This window comes from Onychostoma macrolepis, chromosome 18, assembly GCF_012432095.1.
Source record: "Onychostoma macrolepis isolate SWU-2019 chromosome 18, ASM1243209v1, whole genome shotgun sequence".
Lineage (NCBI taxonomy): Eukaryota > Metazoa > Chordata > Actinopteri > Cypriniformes > Cyprinidae > Onychostoma > Onychostoma macrolepis.
The window spans coordinates 11697186-11716258 of NC_081172.1; the positions used below are offsets into that span (position 1 = coordinate 11697186).

At 37.2% G+C, this 19073-nt stretch overlaps 2 protein-coding genes and 7 non-coding genes across 9 annotated transcripts; 1 reads left to right on the forward strand and 8 right to left on the reverse strand.

Annotated features, from left to right (window-relative positions):
- The first annotated feature begins 1352 nt into the window (after positions 1-1352).
- map2k1 (mitogen-activated protein kinase kinase 1) lies at positions 1353-14642 on the forward strand. The gene is made up of 11 exons (XM_058751615.1): positions 1353-1779; positions 8314-8524; positions 9359-9505; positions 10364-10441; positions 10565-10616; positions 10715-10839; positions 12887-13094; positions 13189-13253; positions 13375-13433; positions 13732-13777; positions 13868-14642. The coding sequence occupies exons 1-11, from the start codon at positions 1697-1699 to the stop codon at positions 13979-13981; spliced, it is 1188 nt and encodes a 395-aa protein (XP_058607598.1). The 5' UTR covers positions 1353-1696; the 3' UTR covers positions 13982-14642.
- Positions 14633-18837, reverse strand: rpl4 (ribosomal protein L4). The gene is made up of 10 exons (XM_058751617.1): positions 18684-18837; positions 17669-17840; positions 17388-17494; positions 16463-16601; positions 16047-16171; positions 15836-15965; positions 15494-15650; positions 15187-15270; positions 14874-14994; positions 14633-14798 (listed from the first exon to the last, which is right to left on the reverse strand). Exons 1-10 carry the CDS (start codon positions 18684-18686, stop codon positions 14703-14705), a joined length of 1134 nt encoding a protein of 377 aa, XP_058607600.1. The 5' UTR covers positions 18687-18837; the 3' UTR covers positions 14633-14702.
- LOC131524986 (small nucleolar RNA SNORD18) lies at positions 15075-15143 on the reverse strand. Its single transcript, XR_009267140.1, has one exon. It is a non-coding gene; the product is annotated as a small nucleolar RNA SNORD18 (small nucleolar RNA).
- On the reverse strand, positions 15375-15444 carry LOC131524987 (small nucleolar RNA SNORD18). Its single transcript, XR_009267141.1, has one exon. It is a non-coding gene; the product is annotated as a small nucleolar RNA SNORD18 (small nucleolar RNA).
- LOC131524984 (small nucleolar RNA SNORD18) lies at positions 15723-15791 on the reverse strand. The gene has a single exon (XR_009267138.1). It is a non-coding gene; the product is annotated as a small nucleolar RNA SNORD18 (small nucleolar RNA).
- Positions 16248-16378, reverse strand: LOC131524990 (small nucleolar RNA SNORA35). The gene has a single exon (XR_009267144.1). It is a non-coding gene; the product is annotated as a small nucleolar RNA SNORA35 (small nucleolar RNA).
- LOC131524989 (small nucleolar RNA SNORD16) lies at positions 17227-17324 on the reverse strand. The gene has a single exon (XR_009267143.1). It is a non-coding gene; the product is annotated as a small nucleolar RNA SNORD16 (small nucleolar RNA).
- Positions 17568-17636, reverse strand: LOC131524985 (small nucleolar RNA SNORD18). The gene has a single exon (XR_009267139.1). It is a non-coding gene; the product is annotated as a small nucleolar RNA SNORD18 (small nucleolar RNA).
- On the reverse strand, positions 17922-18019 carry LOC131524988 (small nucleolar RNA SNORD16). Its single transcript, XR_009267142.1, has one exon. It is a non-coding gene; the product is annotated as a small nucleolar RNA SNORD16 (small nucleolar RNA).
- Positions 18838-19073: the final 236 nt, after the last annotated feature.

The following is a 19073-nucleotide window of genomic DNA, read 5'->3' on the forward strand; positions in this document are numbered from 1 at the left end:
AAAGGCTGTAGTTTCCTGTTTACACTGCATCACAATGTTGAGAGTCAAGATGCACTTACATTCTTATGTCAAAAATGTTGGCTTTCTTATCATGCTTAGTAAGGCCTGGCAATGCACAATTGACCTTAGAGTAATCAATTCTCTATTTGACATTCTCCATCAGAGTACAGATGGGAATACAGGAAAATATATAGCAGTATATAGAAATAATATGAACCACAATACCACTACAAACAGCAGATGAGAGGATGGCATGAGCAGAGATAAGTAATTAGGCTGAATCCGCAAAGCACAATAACTGGACTCGTTCCTGCATAAACATAGATAAATGCTGAGAAAGAAAGCACTTTGGAAGGAGCAACGGAGATGCGTCTGTTTACTAAGCTGTAGACAGATTTAAGGCCTTGAGGGGTGTCAAGAAGATTTGTATAAATTTATGTTTAATCTCCAAATGGGGCTAGTTACCCTTCCTGTGAAATGTGGTCTAAATATGTGTCCAGATATTTGAACTTTATTTTTCCACTTCTTCAGGATAGTATTATATTGTATTAACAAATATAATAGACTGCAATATGGACAGGTATATGTCTTTTCTAAACAGATATGATGTGTTTTCTGTATAATTTTCAACTGGTTAAAATGTATGCTACAGGTTTTATGTGAAATCATGAGTTCCTTATACATATAATAGCTAACACATCAACTATTATTTTAAGGAGTTAATGATGTAAGACCAATGACCAAAATATAATGCAGAATGTATTGTGTTGGTTATGTGATTATTACATTATATACATTCAGTCCAGTGTAAATGCCTCACCACAGGCTGCCATGTTTCTATTAAAACGACACTTTTATAGAAGTTATATGGACTTGAGATGTTTGTTTTGCAGCAGGGACTTTTAAAGTCAATTCAAACTTGTAATAGACGGTTACTTCCAAATTGCACGGAGACCTGAATGACAGTACATTTAATATCTTTCTATAGGCCTGTATCATCTATTGCCAGGGAGAGTACTGCAGGGGGTCCACACTCCATAGAAAAGAACGTTCATAAACAAACGAATGTTTTAATGAAAGAATTTAAGTGTTACCAATGATAAAACCTCACGATCTTTAGCTTTCGTATTGGGTGTCTGGGTCTGTAAAAGCTGAAAACGTGCAATCTAATACACTGAAGTTCTGTATTGTAATACATAAACGCATAAAAAGGCTGGATGCTGATAAACGATTGCTGAATTTTTTTTAGTTTTAATTAGCAGGCAAGCCTAATAAAAACAATGTGCAGTAATAACGCATTTCCACCAGCAGGTGGGGTCATTGCCCGCACGCGGTCATGCTTTCCGGAAGACAGATGTAAATATTTTCATGACGTAAAGAGACAATCTCTGTACCCATCCTCTCTACTGTCGTCCACCTCTAAAAATACTCAGTTTCTCCCTGAGTAATCTGTTCTTCGAAACAACCTTCATCCTGCCTGTCAGAAGACCATGCGAGGTTGTCGTTGACTGCATTCTGTCTTTATTTATTTATTTATTTATTGTAAAGCAAACAGCGATTGGTAGGGTGTGATAGGCTATTCATAGCTTATGCATCATTGCTCTGTCGGCGAGTGAGTTGGTGTAGTCCGCGGATCAGATTGCTCCTGTTTGAATTTTTCTTTTCACTGCCGAGAAGCCAGCTATTAGGATTCATCATGCAAAAAAGGAGGAAGCCAGAGCCGATCCAGCTGAACCCAATTCCAGATGGGAACGCTATAAACGGAACCGGGGCCACAGAGTGAGTGGGCTTGAGTCTTACGATGTCATTTCATGTCGAACAAGCTACTTGAAGACTTCATGAAACCAGAGTTGCTTCATTCATGGATTGTGTGGCTTATTAAGAATATGGGTTGACTCTGACAGGGCTGCTTAATAGGTGTAGCATTGCTAAGTCAGCTTGTATTGGGCATTAAATTGGTATTAGTATGGATGTTTTTGAGGGTGTGTTGGTTCTAAGTGTCAACAGATTCATAAAGCCCACGAATGAACTGTAAGCTAAAGTTGATTATTATTAGATGACTTACATAACACCAAATATGTGTCATTTTTGCGAAATGAGTGCCTTTTTAAGTTTGCTAAAGTGATTTTAAAGTAAATAGCTGTCAGATTTTAAACATTCTATCAGTTAATCTCTTTGAGTGTTATTAAATTGCATTGTGCCATCTAAAGATGAATTAATATAATGTAATATATGTTGGAATATGGCTATGAGATTTGTTACAGGTTTGAGAATAACAAAGTTGACAGTTTTACAGTTTTAGCTATTGTGCTTCAGTTCACGAGATTAAAAACTGTGTGTGTGTGTGTGTGTGTGTGTGTCAAAGCACTTTAATTCTAACAAGAAATGAGCACCAAATCAGCATATTAGAAAAATGACTGCTGCAATTTCAGCTTCGTCATCACAGGAATAAATTACAATTTAAAATATATTAAAATACAAACTGGATATTGTAAACTATAATACTATTTCACAATATTGCTGTTTTTACTGTATTTTTTTTAAACAAATAAATTAATCCTTGGCGAGTATAAGCGAGTTAAAGTTACTGTTGTTAGTCTTTTACTCTAACACAGTAAAAGTTGGTCGCAGTTATTTATTAAGTAATTTTATGAGGAAAACAAAATGCATGCTGTCTGTGGAATAACCCATATATTAGTGTTGTTTAGTATCCATCAGGTGCACATAAAAGAGACGCATCTCCTGCCACTAAGATCAATGAGAATAGCTTATCACATTTGGACAGAGCTGCCAACACAACACTGCTCTTCTCAGTAGTATGTCGTTCAGTCATAAATTAGGCCCAAAATGTAGTATTATAGGAGCAGAACTGGAGAGATAAAGTATCTGAAGTTGTCTGTGTGTTTACAATTTGTAGAAGCCAAAAATCCAGTGTTTTGTTGACGCTAATGTAAAACAGAAATGCAAATGTGATGATATTCTCTGTGATATCATCCAGTTTACCTCAGTATTTGATTATTGAGGATTTTAACTGACCACCAAATATAGATGCAAGTGACGGTGACGTATCGATTTGTTTGTCAGCTTCACATCCCCACAGATAGATATGGTGACAGAGGACCACCTCTGTCTGTGCTACCTTCATTTGGCAGGCCTGTGATTTTTCTCCTCTTGAAGCCGAGCCAATGACAATCCTCACAGCCTGAGCCAGTGGTGCATGTCATTGCCTCTTGTTTCGTCGAGCTCACTTGAGAGCTTAGACACTTTTCCCCTCTTGTAGTCTCTCCATTTGGCATTAAGAGACTATTAATTATTTGGGATAAAGTTGCAGTCTTGTATATAGAAACTGGATATTATTTGTACATAAATAATGAGTATTAGCTGTGCTATAGTGCGATAGAAGAGGTGTTTGGGAGAATGACAGTAAAGCAGAATTACATTCCTTCCTGGAGAGCAGGACAGGCTGTGGCGAGCTCGCTTTGGAATGTGTGTGTGTGTGTGTGTGTGTGTGTGTAGCGGTGATTCAATCCTGTGGAAGTCAGTGTTATATAGAGAGGCTCAGTGGAATGTTAAATACTGTGACAACGCTTTTTTTCTCCAGAAGCCTCTGCTTTAAATCTGTCGTGGCAAGCCTATCTCAAAGAGTGCAGTTAATATTATTTTCTAAGTTCTTGCTTATTGCTTGTGAAGCACCTCTTTCATGAATTTACAATTTGTAAATTAGGAGTAATTCAGCAACAGTATCTGCTTCCAGTGGAGAGTGAATTGATTTAGAAACCATAAATATATTATATTAACAGCAATGAAACGAAAAGTTTTTTAAGACCAGACATGATTTTCTCGTTTATATTTTCATTTTAATAATCGTTCGAATTCTTGGAGAATAGGCAAGTCCACACCATAACTATAACGGTAACAATATGGTTGAAATCACTTTCAGAATGATTTTTGATGAAATGATAAACGATAAAAATACTTCGAGCTCGAGCGTTTAAAGTGGCAGATGACAAAACTGCAGTTTTATAATAAACAGAATTATATTGTTCTTTTGTGTGGAAGCTAATATAGTTATCATTTTGTCTTTATAGTTATTGTTCTTGGGGTGAACAGGCCCTACATGTAGTTTGTCACCACATGTATACTGGTGTTCAAAAGTTATGGGTCGGTGAAATTTTTTAATGTTTTTGATAAAAGTCTCTCATGCTCACAAAGGCTGCATTTATTTGATTAAAAATACATTAAAACAGTAATATTGTAAAATATTATTACAATTCAAATGTTGTCTATTTTATTACATTTTAAATTGTAATTTAATCCTGTGATGGCAAAGCTGAATTTTCATCAGCCATTAATCCAGTCTTCAGTGTCACATGATCATTCAGAAATCATTCTAATATGTTGATTTGGTGCTCTTATTATTATTGATGTTGAAACAGTTGCACTGCTTAATATTTTTGTGGTCATTTGAATCACTCAAGTGTCAGACGTTAGTTCTGGTGATATACTTCTGTTCTTAAAAAGCTTGCTGTCCAAATGACTAGTAACCTTGTTTTATTTACTTACCAAAGCCAGTTTTCCTTGCATTTGGCACTTGACAGTGCTAATTTTGTACCCTGCCAATATTGTTTCATCTCTCTTCATTGGCAGCGGTACCTCTGCCGCTATTGTTTCCCACGAGCTCTATGCGGCATTGTGTCTTTTCAAGATTATCAGTAGGAAACCATACAGTGTTACAGTGTTACACAATCACACCACACACACACACACACACACACCATGGCACCATCTGCTGCTCTCCATTTTACTTAAGAGCGCTGCTGGGTGTCTGAATGCTGCTATAGTGCATCAAGAAGAGCTTGATAATTCCCAGACATTCCCTATACCTGTTCCCTAATTCTCTTCCTTTATGATGTTTATGTCTGAGATCTGTTTAAATTGTGGATTTACAGGATGACAGCACAGATGTATCCACAGGAGTGATTTATGGAGCGTAGTTAAATATTGACCACAGAACAATCTCTGGTTTTGTGCTCCTCCCCAGAGAGAAATGGTTTGCTTCTGTCTAACCTCAGCTGATCCCGGCGCTCCCTAGTGTTTACATCCACATTCCAGTGCACGGCATGTGAAGTCGACCACTTATTTCCTGTGTGTGATCATACTGTATCCACACACCTCTTCAAAAACTCAAAAGGAAAAAAGGAAGAGAAGTTATGATTCTTCAAAGTACTGCTCTTGGGCCTTCAAAAGCTTTTCTGGTTTTGAATATCAAACTATGAGCAGCTTTACTCTTCACTTTTATGCCCTTTTTGTATCTTTCCTCAGAAAGAATCTGTTCTTTTTATGTAAACATAATGGTGTATCAAAGGTTAGACTAAATAATTAAAAACTGTGTAGTAGTATTGAATTATTTATTACTTTCGTACAAGTTGTTGCAGCATAGCATGCTGCGTTGTCACTACATTCTACATTAATACTGTTGCAAAAAACACCCTTTCGCTTTGTATTATGCTCTGTAAATAATAATAATTTATTATTATGTTGTAAATACTTTTTTAAATTAATGATTCACTTTTCAATGAATTTGTAAAATGTTATTAATTGATTTTATTAGATGCTCTTCTTGATGATTCATTTTAATTTTAAAACACAGAATCCAGAACAATTAATGTGGAAAAAAAACAAAAACAAAAAAAACATTTGTTTATGTGGAAAAAAATGTGGGAAAAAGAACCTTATTCTTGCCTTGCAAACTTAATTTTTTTGTGGTGTATTGGTTGGTTTTTGAAGGATCATGTGACACTGAAGACTGGAGTAATGACTCACAGGAATGAATTATATTATAAAATATATTAAAATAGAAAACAGATCAAATTTAAATGGTAATAATATTTCACAATATTGCTGGTCTTTTTGTTTAAATAAATGCAGCATTGCTGTTGCAAATATATATAAACCAATTTGCTGTTATGCATTTTATTAACCAATTTTGCCAATTATAAATCAGTAATTTATGTTTTGCAATGCATTATATCAGATTGTTATTTTTATTTGTTTTATAATTATCTTTATAATATATTAATTAAAAATATTTTTTAGATAATACTGCAAAATAAAAAACTAGTATTGTTTTAAAAATGTAATAAAATAAAAATTAAATATATATATATATATATATATATATATATATTTTAACTGGCCAAATGTTGGCAAAGCAATTAAACTTTTGAACTACTGTTCAAAATTTCGACCAACAGAAAAAAATCTGGCAGTAGGGCTGCTTTATATCCTCTGTGGCTCTTCGCATGGACTGAAACCGCTCTGTATAAGGCCTCCTACATGCAACACAAGGTTTGAGTTGTGAAGCATTTTTCTCCACTCTGGCATCTTCTGCGTCCTTCACCATTATCACGTCTCCACCGCAGCGTGTCCACGCCACCCACTTACACCCACACAGCAGCCTCGTAACCATGGTTATATCTGGCCTTGCTGTCAAAAATGAAAACACTTTGCCTCATTCTGCATATAGATGAGACAAAAGACATCCTGGAGTACTTGTGCTGTTCTCATCTACCTGAGTTGTGCAGTCTGTCCTGGAGCTTGCATGTTGCGATATTTTGCAGAGTGATCAGCAAGCTTTGATGTAAATTTATGTGTGAGTGTCACTTGTTGTGGACCGAAACATTGTTCAAGAGCAGAACAACATGTTTTACATCTGAATTAGCTCGGTGCTTAAAATCCCTCGAGGCTCATGGTGTCCAATGGTCCTGAAACATACAGTATGAGATACACCCACATCACAGATGTTTACAACATGTGTGGCATCAAAGCTGGATCACGAGATGCAGGAAACCTAAGATTATGTTTAAATAATTCCTAATTAGTATCAGTATCGTAATCATAAGACTTTTAATTGGTTCATTTGAGCACACAAGAAGATTCATTCATGATTGCACCTGGTAAATGCAGTTATGCAACAGTGAACTGTTGGAGGAGATGCAGAGAGGATGGAGAGCGGAGGGTCATAGAAGTTCGCTCTTCCAGCAGAAAGCTAAGGAAATACATCACCATGACAACAGGGCCAAGGGAAAGGTTCGCATGCTCAGAGGAACTCCCTATTTCCTCAGACAGAGCTTTAGGAAGAAGATGTTATAAAGCCTCCTCACCACTTACATTTCCACACACATTGTACAATAAACCTATTCGGTATTCCTACGTTTTCTGCTTTAAGGATGGGAATATGTTTCAGCATGCAAGAGCTTTGGCTTGTTACTGATCACAAGAGAGGAATTCTTGTTGTAGACATATTAATGTATAATATATAAAGCATGTCTAAGATTGTACCAGTGTTATTTTAGTATTATTTATATACTATTGCAGAATGTATTAATATTTTTTTTTCAGTTATTTTATGTACTTTTGTCATTTATCTTTATATCATTTTAGTGTTAGTCATTTTAGTACTTCAGCCTTATTTTATTTTAGTTCACGGCAACATTTCTATTTTTTTTTTTTTAAGTTATGTAATATTTTTCTTTCACCTTTTTAATTAACTAAACATTTTTACAATAACAACACTGGACTGTAATTTAAATGACAGTGTCAGTGACATTATGCATTTTTGTCCTATTAATTTATTTAAAAATACATCAAAAAAGTAACGCATACATACAATGAATCAAAGGAATAGTTCACCCAAAAAATGAAAATTTTGTCATAATTTACTCACCCTCACATCGTTCCAAACCTGTATGAGTTTCCCTCTTATGTTGAACACAAAAGAAGATATTTTGAAGAAGCAAACAGTTGTTGGTCTCCATAGGGAAAGAAATACTATGGACGTCAATGGGAACCATCAGCTGTTTGATTACCAGCACTCTTCAAAATATCTTCTTTTAGGTTCAACATAAGAAAGAAACTCATACAGGTTTGAAATGACACGAGGGTGCATAAATCATGACTATATTTTAATTTTTGAGTGAACTATCCCTTTAAATACACACTCTGTGATATCCATGATTTCATTTACTGATTTAAAATTCATTTTGATATTTTTGGGGGGGCAGGAAGTAGTCAGAGTGATACAACTGTCCTGCTACTGTAATGAATAAAAAATACTTTTTGAAAGAAATTCTAATAGAAAACCTTATTAAATAATTTAGCATAATTATCTATTAGGAAAAATAATATTTTAACAAAATTACTAAACGAATTATTAATATTTGAAGCTTTTGCTTCAGTTAAAGAGAGGAGGTGTAGATTGAATCATTTTGTTTCATCACTTTACAAATGAAATTCATTTTCTGTCTGTGTTAGAACAAATCTGGAAGCTCTGCAGAAGAAACTGGAAGAACTGGAGCTGGATGAGCAGCAGAAGAAACGCCTGGAAGCTTTCCTTACCCAGAAGCAGAAGGTCGGAGAGTTAAAAGATGATGACTTTGAGAAGATTTGTGAGTTGGGTGCAGGCAACGGAGGAGTGGTCTTCAAGGTCTTACACAGACCCTCAGGCTTCATCATGGCTAGGAAGGTATGTTATGATAAAGCAAACTGCTACAACCAGGGAGAGTGTTAGTTTCAGCTTTAAGCATGCTAGAAAGGTCACTGAAGTCCATTGATTGTCATTACCAGCCTTGAATCGATCGGATGCAGTTTTCGAGCTGCTTGCCTCAGAGCCAGTGCTGCCTCTCCAATATCTCTTGAAGGCATCAGCTATTCATGTCATCATGTCTTTTTATAGATTGGAAGAAGTTAGACATTACAGCAATAAGGCATGACATTCTGTTCTTAGCATGCAGAATGGATACCGTGACATTTATTGCACATGTAATGCATGTAGTGACGCTAATTGCACTTGACTCAATAGAGTCAAATGACACTTTTCCTAACAAACTTGTCCAAGAAAGAAATCTAATTTTTAAGCCAAATTACCATTAGTCCACTATGTGTATGAAAGAAATCATCCTTAATATGAGACTGCCCAAGAAAGAAAACAAGCTGAAGTGCAGTCCGCACGCAAACTCCAAACAGCTCATTTACAGCATACATGAAACAAAGAATTGACAGTATGCATGCAGAGAAGCAACTCCTTATCAGCTAACTATAAAATGCAGACACCCTGGCAATTACAGAGAGAAGCTCTGCCTGGTACTGAGAGAAATTAATGAGGCTTCTGCATTATGCTTTGCCCTGCACTTATGAAGACAAAATTGCAACATTGTAAACATCAGTATGAATGTAAAACATTAATATAAAGAGAAAATATGCAAATGTTTCTTCAATTTCAGTGGTTGGTTTTTATTAAAAGTACTAGATTTCAACCTTTTTCATATAATATAGCCCTCTTCTTCTTATTTTCATGCAGTTGATCCACCTAGAGATCAAGCCAGCAATAAGGAATCAGATCATCAGAGAGCTGCAGGTGCTGCATGAGTGTAACTCTCCCTACATAGTGGGCTTCTATGGAGCTTTCTACAGTGATGGAGAGATCAGCATCTGTATGGAGAACATGGTACTTTCTGCTCTCAGTGTCAAACATAATACAGAGGAATATGAGAGATTACATCTCTCTCTCTATATATACACCAGTATAAATATACATATTCTGTTGGATAGTTTGAAGTCAGTAAGATTTTTTTAAAAGAAATTAATACTTTTAATTAACAAGGATTCATTAAATTGATCTAAAGTGACAATGAAGACATTTATAATGTTTAGATTACGATTTCAAATAAATGCTGTTCTTTTAAACTTTTTATTCATCAAAGAATCCTGAAAAAAGATGTTTCCACTAAAATATTAAGCAGCATAACTGTTTTAAACTTTGATAATAATAAAAAAAAAATTATTGTTTTTACTGTATTTTTTTTATCAAATAAATACAGCCTTGGTGAGCATAAGATACTTCTTTCAAAAATATATATGTTCATTTTATATAATATAATAAAATATAAATATTTCATCTTATCTTTCCAGCATCCTTTCAGTATCCTTAAAAACACTACCTTTGCTTTTATAGATGCTTTGTAAGTATTGCTGAATTTTAAAAAAATCCATCAAAATCTTGGTAAGCCTTTGTGTAATGTGTTATAAAAGTAGTTTTACTGCATTAATTATGCCTTGTAATGCACCTTATAATGCATTGTACAATCTTATGAATAATTGTAACTACAGTTAATACATTATAACACTTATCAATTCATTGTTACACCATGCATTTTAAATTCAGTTATAATTATTTCCAACAAAGTATAATGTATTACAACACACATTATGAATAATGATAATGCATTATGCCATTTAATAACCCTTTATAATGCATTATACATAAAGGCTTTAAGTAAAGTGTTACCCAAATCTTTTACTGTAGGATGGCGGCTCGCTGGACCAGTGCCTGAAGAAAGCAGGCAAGATCCCAGAACAAATACTGGGCAAAGTTAGCATTGCGGTTGGTATCTCTGCCACCTTTCTCAACAATATCCTTAGTGGTCTCTTCTGGACTGTTTCCAGAAAGCTAGGCTAAAGCACAGCGCTTAATGTTTCTGGACCTGTTTCCTTTCTATTCATGCAGGTGATAAAAGGCCTGTCCTATCTGAGGGAGAAACACAAGATTATGCACAGAGGTGACTGGTGTCGTGTTATATCAGACTGATATCTGTTCATTTACTTTTGCTGTTGACACTGTATGTACTGAAGGGAAGACATTGCCCTTGTCTTGCAGACGTGAAGCCATCTAACATACTGGTGAACTCGCGTGGTGAGATCAAGCTGTGTGACTTTGGTGTGAGTGGACAGCTCATTGACTCCATGGCCAATTCATTCGTGGGCACCAGGTCCTACATGTCTGTAAGTTTATTCCCAACAAAAATACCAATTCGATCTAATCTTCTTACTAACATCCCATTGAGTTCTTTAAAAAATGACCCATTGTAGTATAACATATATGTTAATATTTTATTTAAAAAAATGACCCATGATGACCCATGTTAATATAATATTACATATTATAATTCAAGGTATATACACAGTTGTGGTCAGAATATTTAGAAGGCTGTGGAAATAAATCTGCGTTGTTTATCCTTTTGATCTTTCATAAATCTAATCTTTCATTGAAGTAAAACAATTGAAAACGGGGAAAATCTCATTATGAATTAAATGTTTTTCACTAGTATTCACTAATATACCCTTTTCTTCAGTACTTTTTGCAACCTCCATTTGCCAAGATAACAGCTCTGAGTCTTCTCCTATAATGCCTGATGGTTGGAGAACACCTGACAAGAGATTTGACCATTCCTTCATACAGAATCTCTCCAGATCTTTCAAATGCCGAGGTGCCTCTCCTCTACATTTCACCCCACTCATTTTCTACAGTGTTCGGGTCTGGGAACTGTGATGGCCATAGCAGAACCTTCATTTTGTGCTCAGTGACCCAATTTGTGTTGATTTGGATTATTTTCCTGATAGAAGATCCAACCACGGCCCATTACAATAATTCTAGCAGAGTTTTGAATCCATAGAATCCACAATGCCATGTATCTGAACATGATGCCCAGGTCCTCCAGCAAAAATATAGGCACACAACATTTTATCCAGCAGCATATTTAATGGTGGGCATGGGGTAGTTTTTTTTTACCTGTGAATCCCTTCTCATGTGTGCCAAAAAGTTCTTTTTTAATTTAATCTGTTTGCACCTGTTTGAAGTTCCAGTAGTGTCTGGCAACTGAATATGCTGGAGTTTGTTTTCGAATGAGAGCAGAATATTTTTTCTTGAAACGTAAGTGCTGTTTGATGTTTTTTTTTAAGGCTTTCTGACCCCAAGGCTCAAATAATTTCTGCAATTTTCCAGCTGTGATCCTTTGGTTTTACTCATTCTGATGAATGATTATGAATTTGGAATTTGGCCTTTGTGTTAGCTCATATTTATACATCTGTGAAACAGTAAGTCCATTTCATGTTCCTAGCCACCCTTCTGTGTTGGTAATATGCTTCAGAGATATTTGATTCATAAAAAAGTAATAAAAAAAGGTTTTTAATAATTGTGGCCAACATGTATTGGAGAAAAAAAAAAATTATTAAAAGAGGATTTCATACTTAAAATGAAAGGTTGGAAGTTTTTGAATGAAATACCAAAATGATAATGCAGATTTATTTTCACTGCCTTTTTTGCTCATATTTACCAAGGGGCCTAATAATTCTGACCACAACTGTACTGATCAGCCACAACATTACAGCCACTGACAGGTGAAGTAAATAACATTGATTGTTACAATGGCGCCCGTCAAGGGGTGGGATATATTAGGCAGCAAGTGAACAGTCAGTTCTTGAATTTCATGTTTTGGAAGGGCCAAGGGCCAAATAGTAATGGCTAGACAACTGGGTCAGTCTTGTGGGGTGTTCCTGGTATGCAGTGATTAATATCTACCAAAAGTGGTGCAAGGAAGGACAACCATTGGTGAACTGGTGCCCAATGCACCCTGCCATACTACAAAAAAAAAAAAAATGTTCAGGAATGGCTTGAGGAACTTGATGAAGTGTTGCCTCACATCTGTGGGATGTGCTGGACCAACAAATCCAATCCATGGAGGCCTCACCTTGCAACTTACAGAATGTAAAGGATCTTCTGCTAATGTCTTGGTTTCAAAGATACCACAGGACACAAAATTAGGCAGGTGGTTTTAATGTTCTGGTTGATCAGTGTATATTCTTTAAAACAATCTTTTGTCAGTTTAATTCTTCAGCCAGGACATGAATCCTTGGATGTTTGATTTGGAGTATCTCAGTGCAGCCATCTGTTTGTTCAGGCTCCTGTTTTTCATCACATGGCTTCCTTTATGATAATGTTCATTTCCTCTCTCTATGATCCTTCTCCTTTTATCTCTGTGTCCATCTGTAGCCCGAACGCCTTCAAGGGACTCACTACTCTGTCCAGTCTGACATATGGAGCATGGGTCTCTCTCTGGTGGAGATGGCTATTGGACGCTTCCCTATCCCACCACCTGATGCCAAAGAGCTGGAGCAAATCTTTGGTCAGCCCCTTGAGGGGGACCCCTCGGCCAGCGACTCCTCCCCTAAACCCAGGCCTCCTGGTCGACCCGGCAGCTGTGAGTGTCTGTTTGTTATCCTGTAACTTATGTTAGAGGTGTTTCTGAGACTATAATATATAATAAAGTGATTTTATTTTTAATCGGTTTTCAGCATACGGTCCAGACAGCAGACCACCCATGGCTATATTTGAGCTGCTTGACTATATTGTCAATGAAGTAAGCTTTCAGTGGTGCTTAAAAGACCACTAAACAATTTTATGGCAGTGCATTAATTAAAGTGAGAATTTATTGGCTGCTTCACTTAGCCTTAATGGAGCTGTTTCTCTTTTTTTTTCAGCCACCTCCCAAGCTACCAAGCATCTTTGGTGCAGAATTTCAAGAGTTTGTTAACAAATGGTAAGCAAAACTGCACCGTAGCTCACCTATGCAGAGTGCAGTGAAAGCTGCTTTGGATAAAATCATCTTCTAATTGCACAAATTCTTCTTCAGTGGTGCTTGCTGCTCCATCTAGTGGTTGAACTAAAATTAGTTTGGGGTTCTCCGGTGAATGCAAGTTTTGCAAGAGAACGCAGAAAATTTGAGTCTCATTTAATATTTTTTCATCTCCATGTCCTCTTAGGGTCTCCGTACTAGACAGACCAATGTATTAACATTTTTAATTCTGTCGCTCACTGTTTTTTTGTGTTTTCTGCAGTTTAATCAAAAATCCAGCAGAAAGAGCAGACCTCAAGCAACTGATGGTAGGAACAATCATTTTCTTTCAATACTTATGTATATATTTTTCCTATGAATGCACCTCATGCATCAAACGTCTAATCATATTTTTCCAGGTCCATCCCTTCATAAAGAACTCAGAGGCAGAGGAGGTTGACTTTGCTGGTTGGTTATGCAGCACCATTGGGCTAAACCAGCCAGCAACTCCAACTCACAGCGTGGGAATGTGAGAGCAGCCATCTTTTTCTACGCCAGCCATTTAGTGTTTCCGCACCTGCAACATCTCCAGTTCCACCCTACCAGGCAGTCCAGAGGCCAACAGCAAACTACTGCCCTCTTGAACACACTCCTCTTTATTTTAGATGTTGTCTTGGGTATTAATGAGCATACCGCTGTAATTAACAATGCATTACGGCTCCAATAGGTTGCTTGAAATTTGTTCTGCCAAATATTGGTTGTTAAATGCTGATAGCATTCATAAGACCAGTATTGCAAAAATGTATTTTATTTTTTCTTACTACAAAATTTAAAGTTAATTGCAAAAGCTATCAAAGGCTGAAGTTACACTGCAAAAACTTAAATGCTATGGATCCGTCTAAATGTTAACTTGCTGTAATCATGTTATACTTTTTAAACTCTTAATTTCAAGGTTTATGACTGCACTATCAGCTACCCCTGACGTGGTTACATTATTTCATTGTAACGTTTTGTGTTCTGCTTTATTTCAGTGGTGAATTTGCAGCCTTTAACTCACAAAGTGAGAGAAAATCAGTCATAACTTATACAAACTTGTATATTATAATAAAAGATTTATTTAACAGATGACAACTGATGGAATGTGCCAGTGCTTAAGTTGTATGCAGTGTATTAAAAAGGACAGCTTTATCAGAATTTTCAACAGCTGTTTTATTTGAAAGTTATTTGTGAACTCCATTGTTCTGTTCATGAGGTCTAAGCTTGAGCTGGAGCAGGAGCAGCTGCAGGCTTCTTGGCCTTGGCCTTCTTCACAACCTTCTTCTTCTTGGGTTTCAACATCTTGGCCTTGATCTGCAAACAAATTTACAAATTGCTTAGCATGTTTATCAGACTATAGTGACACTTGTGGGCCATGAGGGTACTTACTTCAGGTTTGTGTGCCAGGATAGCACGGCGACGGGCTGACTTAGCATAGGGGTTGAGCTTCATCATCACTCTCAGGTTCTTCAGAGGGTTCTTCTTGAGCACTCTGCGATGAATCTTGTGTCTACAATTGCATAAAGAACTTGTTACCCTACTTATATTTTTTGTAGTATACAGTACAAGTCTTTGAGTTTCAAAGCAAGATGGCTCAGGACTTCCTATACAATCATTAGTCAGAAACACGGACCTGAAGTAGGAATCTCATCACTGCAATGATATGTTGGCAATATAGATGAGCAAAGTAACCAAAACTTACTTAGCAGAACGAAGTGCCTTCTGGACCTCCTCGCTCTTCAGGATTCTGTGCAGATCTGTATTGTTCATTTTGTGCATGGGCAAGCTGGAACATGATAAGAAAGTAAGTCCAAAAGTTTGTTCAATATCTACACATTTTAATATCTAGGTGTGCATCTGATCAAGTGGGGTTCCAGACCACCTTATTTTTCACTCAGACCTTTGATATTATCATGGTGTTCAAAAACACGGACTGTAAAGTATAAGCTCATCACTGTTGTTCAACGCACAACCAGACAAGGATAAGAACGAAGGGTAAGGGAACTCACTTGTAGTCCACTTTAAGGGAGGAGGCTTTGCGCCAAGTGCCATAGAGGTCATCCAGTTTACGGAATGCACCCTCAGTCCAAATGCAAAAGCGTCCAATGTGTCCACCTGGAGCAAGCTTCAACAAGTCCAGTCTGCTCACGGACTGCAGTGTGATGCCTGAGAAAAGAGACCTCATGGTTAATGACTTTGCAATCATCTGGATCAACAAATTTTGCGTGAAACAAGGTTAGGATCAGACCTTCCACTGAAATCATATGATTCATAAACACGGACCAGAAGTGGATATCATCATGTTTAAAGTGTGTTCACGTGAAGCAACCGCAAAATACAAGATCTCGTACCAGGGATGTTTCTGAAAGCTCGTGTCACACCGTTGTCTTCGTTGTAGATGATGCACGGTCCCTTACGCTGGATACGCCTTCGGTTCCTCATCTTACCCTTACCGGCACGCATACGCTGAGAGGCATAAACCTAGAGACCAGAAATATGCATCAAAGAGAGTTCATGCTGGTAAAGCGCAACATTTTAAGTCAGAGTTTGAAAGTAGCTCACCTTCTTGATGTCATTCCATGCCTTAAGCTTCTTCAACAGAAGCACGGCCTCCTTAGTCTTCTTGTATCCTTCAACTTTATCGTCAACAACAAGTGGGACCTCAGGAATCTCCTCAATGCGGTGACCTGAAACATTTGCCATTTGTTTTAAGACAGTGAAACCCAAAAAAGTTTAAGGTAATAGCAAATATTCTATATTTATTGCTGTGCCCAGCCTTCGAAAGGGAAAAACCAATAGTTTGGTTCGGCCCTTCTGCAAACTGAGGTTTCTTTAGCACTGAATTGAAAGCAGAATGCCAATAAATGGCAACCCACATAATATATACAGTGCATACAGGCACTGTAATTATAAGGGAGACCCCCAACTTGTAGTAAATGAAAGGATTATGAAGAACTGGACACAATGTGTTCACTTACCTTTGGCCATGACCAGTGCAGGCAGAGCAGAGGCAGCCAGGGCAGAGCAGATGGCGTAACGCTTCTGGTTAACATTGACCCTGCGGTGCCAACGGCGCCAGGTCTTTGTGGGGGCAAACATACGGCCACCACGGCACATCTACAGTGAAGTCAAGGGTCAACATTTCTCACTAAAGGGCCTGTCCACACAAAGTTGAATATTCAGTAAGAAAATTTGATGCATTAAGCATGTTGATTTGAATTAATGGCTGTTAATGTGTCCGTTCAGACGATACAAACATTTGCATGTCATCAATGCGACTTCCCCTTCACAGAAAGCTGCTCTAATGTTTTTTCCATTGCACTACAAAAGAAAACCGGCCAACAATTTTGCACTTTTGGTCACATGCCAAGAGCTGCTGCTGTTACATAAAGTTTTGTCGGCACGAACAGCAGAGGAAGAATCCTGAACCAGCTCTCTTGTCTGTGCTCTTCTTTTTGAGCATTATTTAATAAATCACCATAGTGAATACAAAAATCTGAACTGCTTTGAAAACAAGTAAATTCTGTTTGACTAACTTTGTGATAAATGGGTTAGAAACAAAGTTGCAGAGAGCCGTTTGTGTATCATAGTAACTGGGGTAAACCACTGCATTTCCCGTCTGCTGTTTTTTACTCATTGGTTCAAACAAACAAATCTCATGCGAAAATCAGATCAAATTTCGATGCTGAACATTTGCGTTTGTGTGAACAGGCCTTAATTTTTAAATGTGTATCTGTGAACCAGCTCAGTCTTAATATTCGTCAACCTTCCACGCCAGCATAAGACAGCAGGCAACTGTCACTGTGCATAGAGTAAGACGCAAATTACACCATCACAGCAAGGGTTGCTTATAATCAAGATTTGACAAGTTGTTCAAGTAAATGTTGCGATAGTTCAGGATACATTTCCGAAAGCACCCTGTCCAGAGCGGTGGGTACCACCACCACGCACACGGGGGATACGGGCCACGGCTCTTCCTGTGCCCCAGGACTCAGCGCTGGTCTGGTGACCTGAAACGACACACATTTTGGAGTTATATTTGATCATGTTATACCATGACAAAATATCACAGACAGACAAATGTCTCTCAGAACTTCCAACATAATCAGTCGTCAGAAACACGGACCTTGAAGTGGAACGTCATCATTGAATTGACATTTCAACCATGTATTTAAAACACTCACCGGCCAGTGCACTGACAGCATAGGGCTGGCGCTTGTTCTTGCGCATGTTGGTATGCACAAAGTTCACAACATCAGGGCGGATGGGAGCCCTGAACACTGCAGGCAGAACCACATTTTTGCCAGATGTCTCCCCTTTCTCGGAGTAGACCGAGATTAACGGTCGGGCACAAGCCTAAAACAACAAAAACAGAGGTATGAATAACTTAAGGTATTTCCATTTACAAGTTTAATCATCAGTTATAACATTGAATCTTGCTCAGTCTCTGTTTTCATCAGCCTTCTGTGCCAGCATGAGACAGCAGGCAACTGTCACTGAACACAGAGTAGGACGCAAATTACACCATCATAGCAAGAGTACCAGATAAAAACAGAGGTAAAAAAAAAAATTTAATAATAATGTGAAAAACATTTAACTATAGATTAAGTATAGTAGGAAATTGCTGCAAATTAAAGTGATTATTAAGCGTAAAATCAACCGTGTTGTTATTTGCTTATCCTGAGGTTGATCTAACTTGTATGACTTCCTTTTAATGTTCTTTTTACGATCACGAGAAAGAATAAACGACATTGTTATTTTAAAGTGAATGATCAATACTTGTCTATTGCACACCTAAACTGAAGTGTCTGCGTTCAAACCTAATAACTTACTAGGCCACAACACGCAAGCTAACGTTTCCAAATATGTTCTTACATACGATCTCAAGGCTGTTAAATTCTCTTTAGGTATTAGGGTTTCCAAAAGGAAGGAATAGAATTTCTTTAAAATCGTGTTTGAATTTCGAGGTAATAACCTCTAAACGGAGTCAGCTGCCAAACCATGACTACACGTGTATACACGCCGCACTAGATCAAAATGGCTCCCGAGAGCCGCTGTTAGTGCAAGCATAGAAGCTAACGTGCAATATTTCATCCAAAAACCAACTGCTGATGAATTATATGTACGTAAAACAATATAACGAAGAAGCTTTATTGAAAACGCACTTAAGGCGGTGAAATTTTTTTTCTCTGTGCTCACCATTATTGTAAGTTTTCACGGCTCGCCAGGAACCACGCTCCTAACTCGATGGCGGCCACGGAAGAAAAGGAAGAATGAAGCACTCCACCGGTACTTGCATATCCATCCGACATATGTCACTTCCGCCCAAGCCTGTGCTTCATTTTAGTCATTAGCTTATTTTTATAAACATGATCTAGATTTAATTATAAAATCATTTGTATCATTTATGATTTTAATTACAGTGAATTGTAATAAGATACATGCGATAAAGTAATAAACGTGGCAGTATGTTTTGGCACTATATAAGTAGTGGAAGCTGGCGGATGGGTCATATGGATCTACTTTCAGTAATTCATTCAAATAGTGACTTAATATTATATTCATAGAAATGTATTTGGTATTTCATTA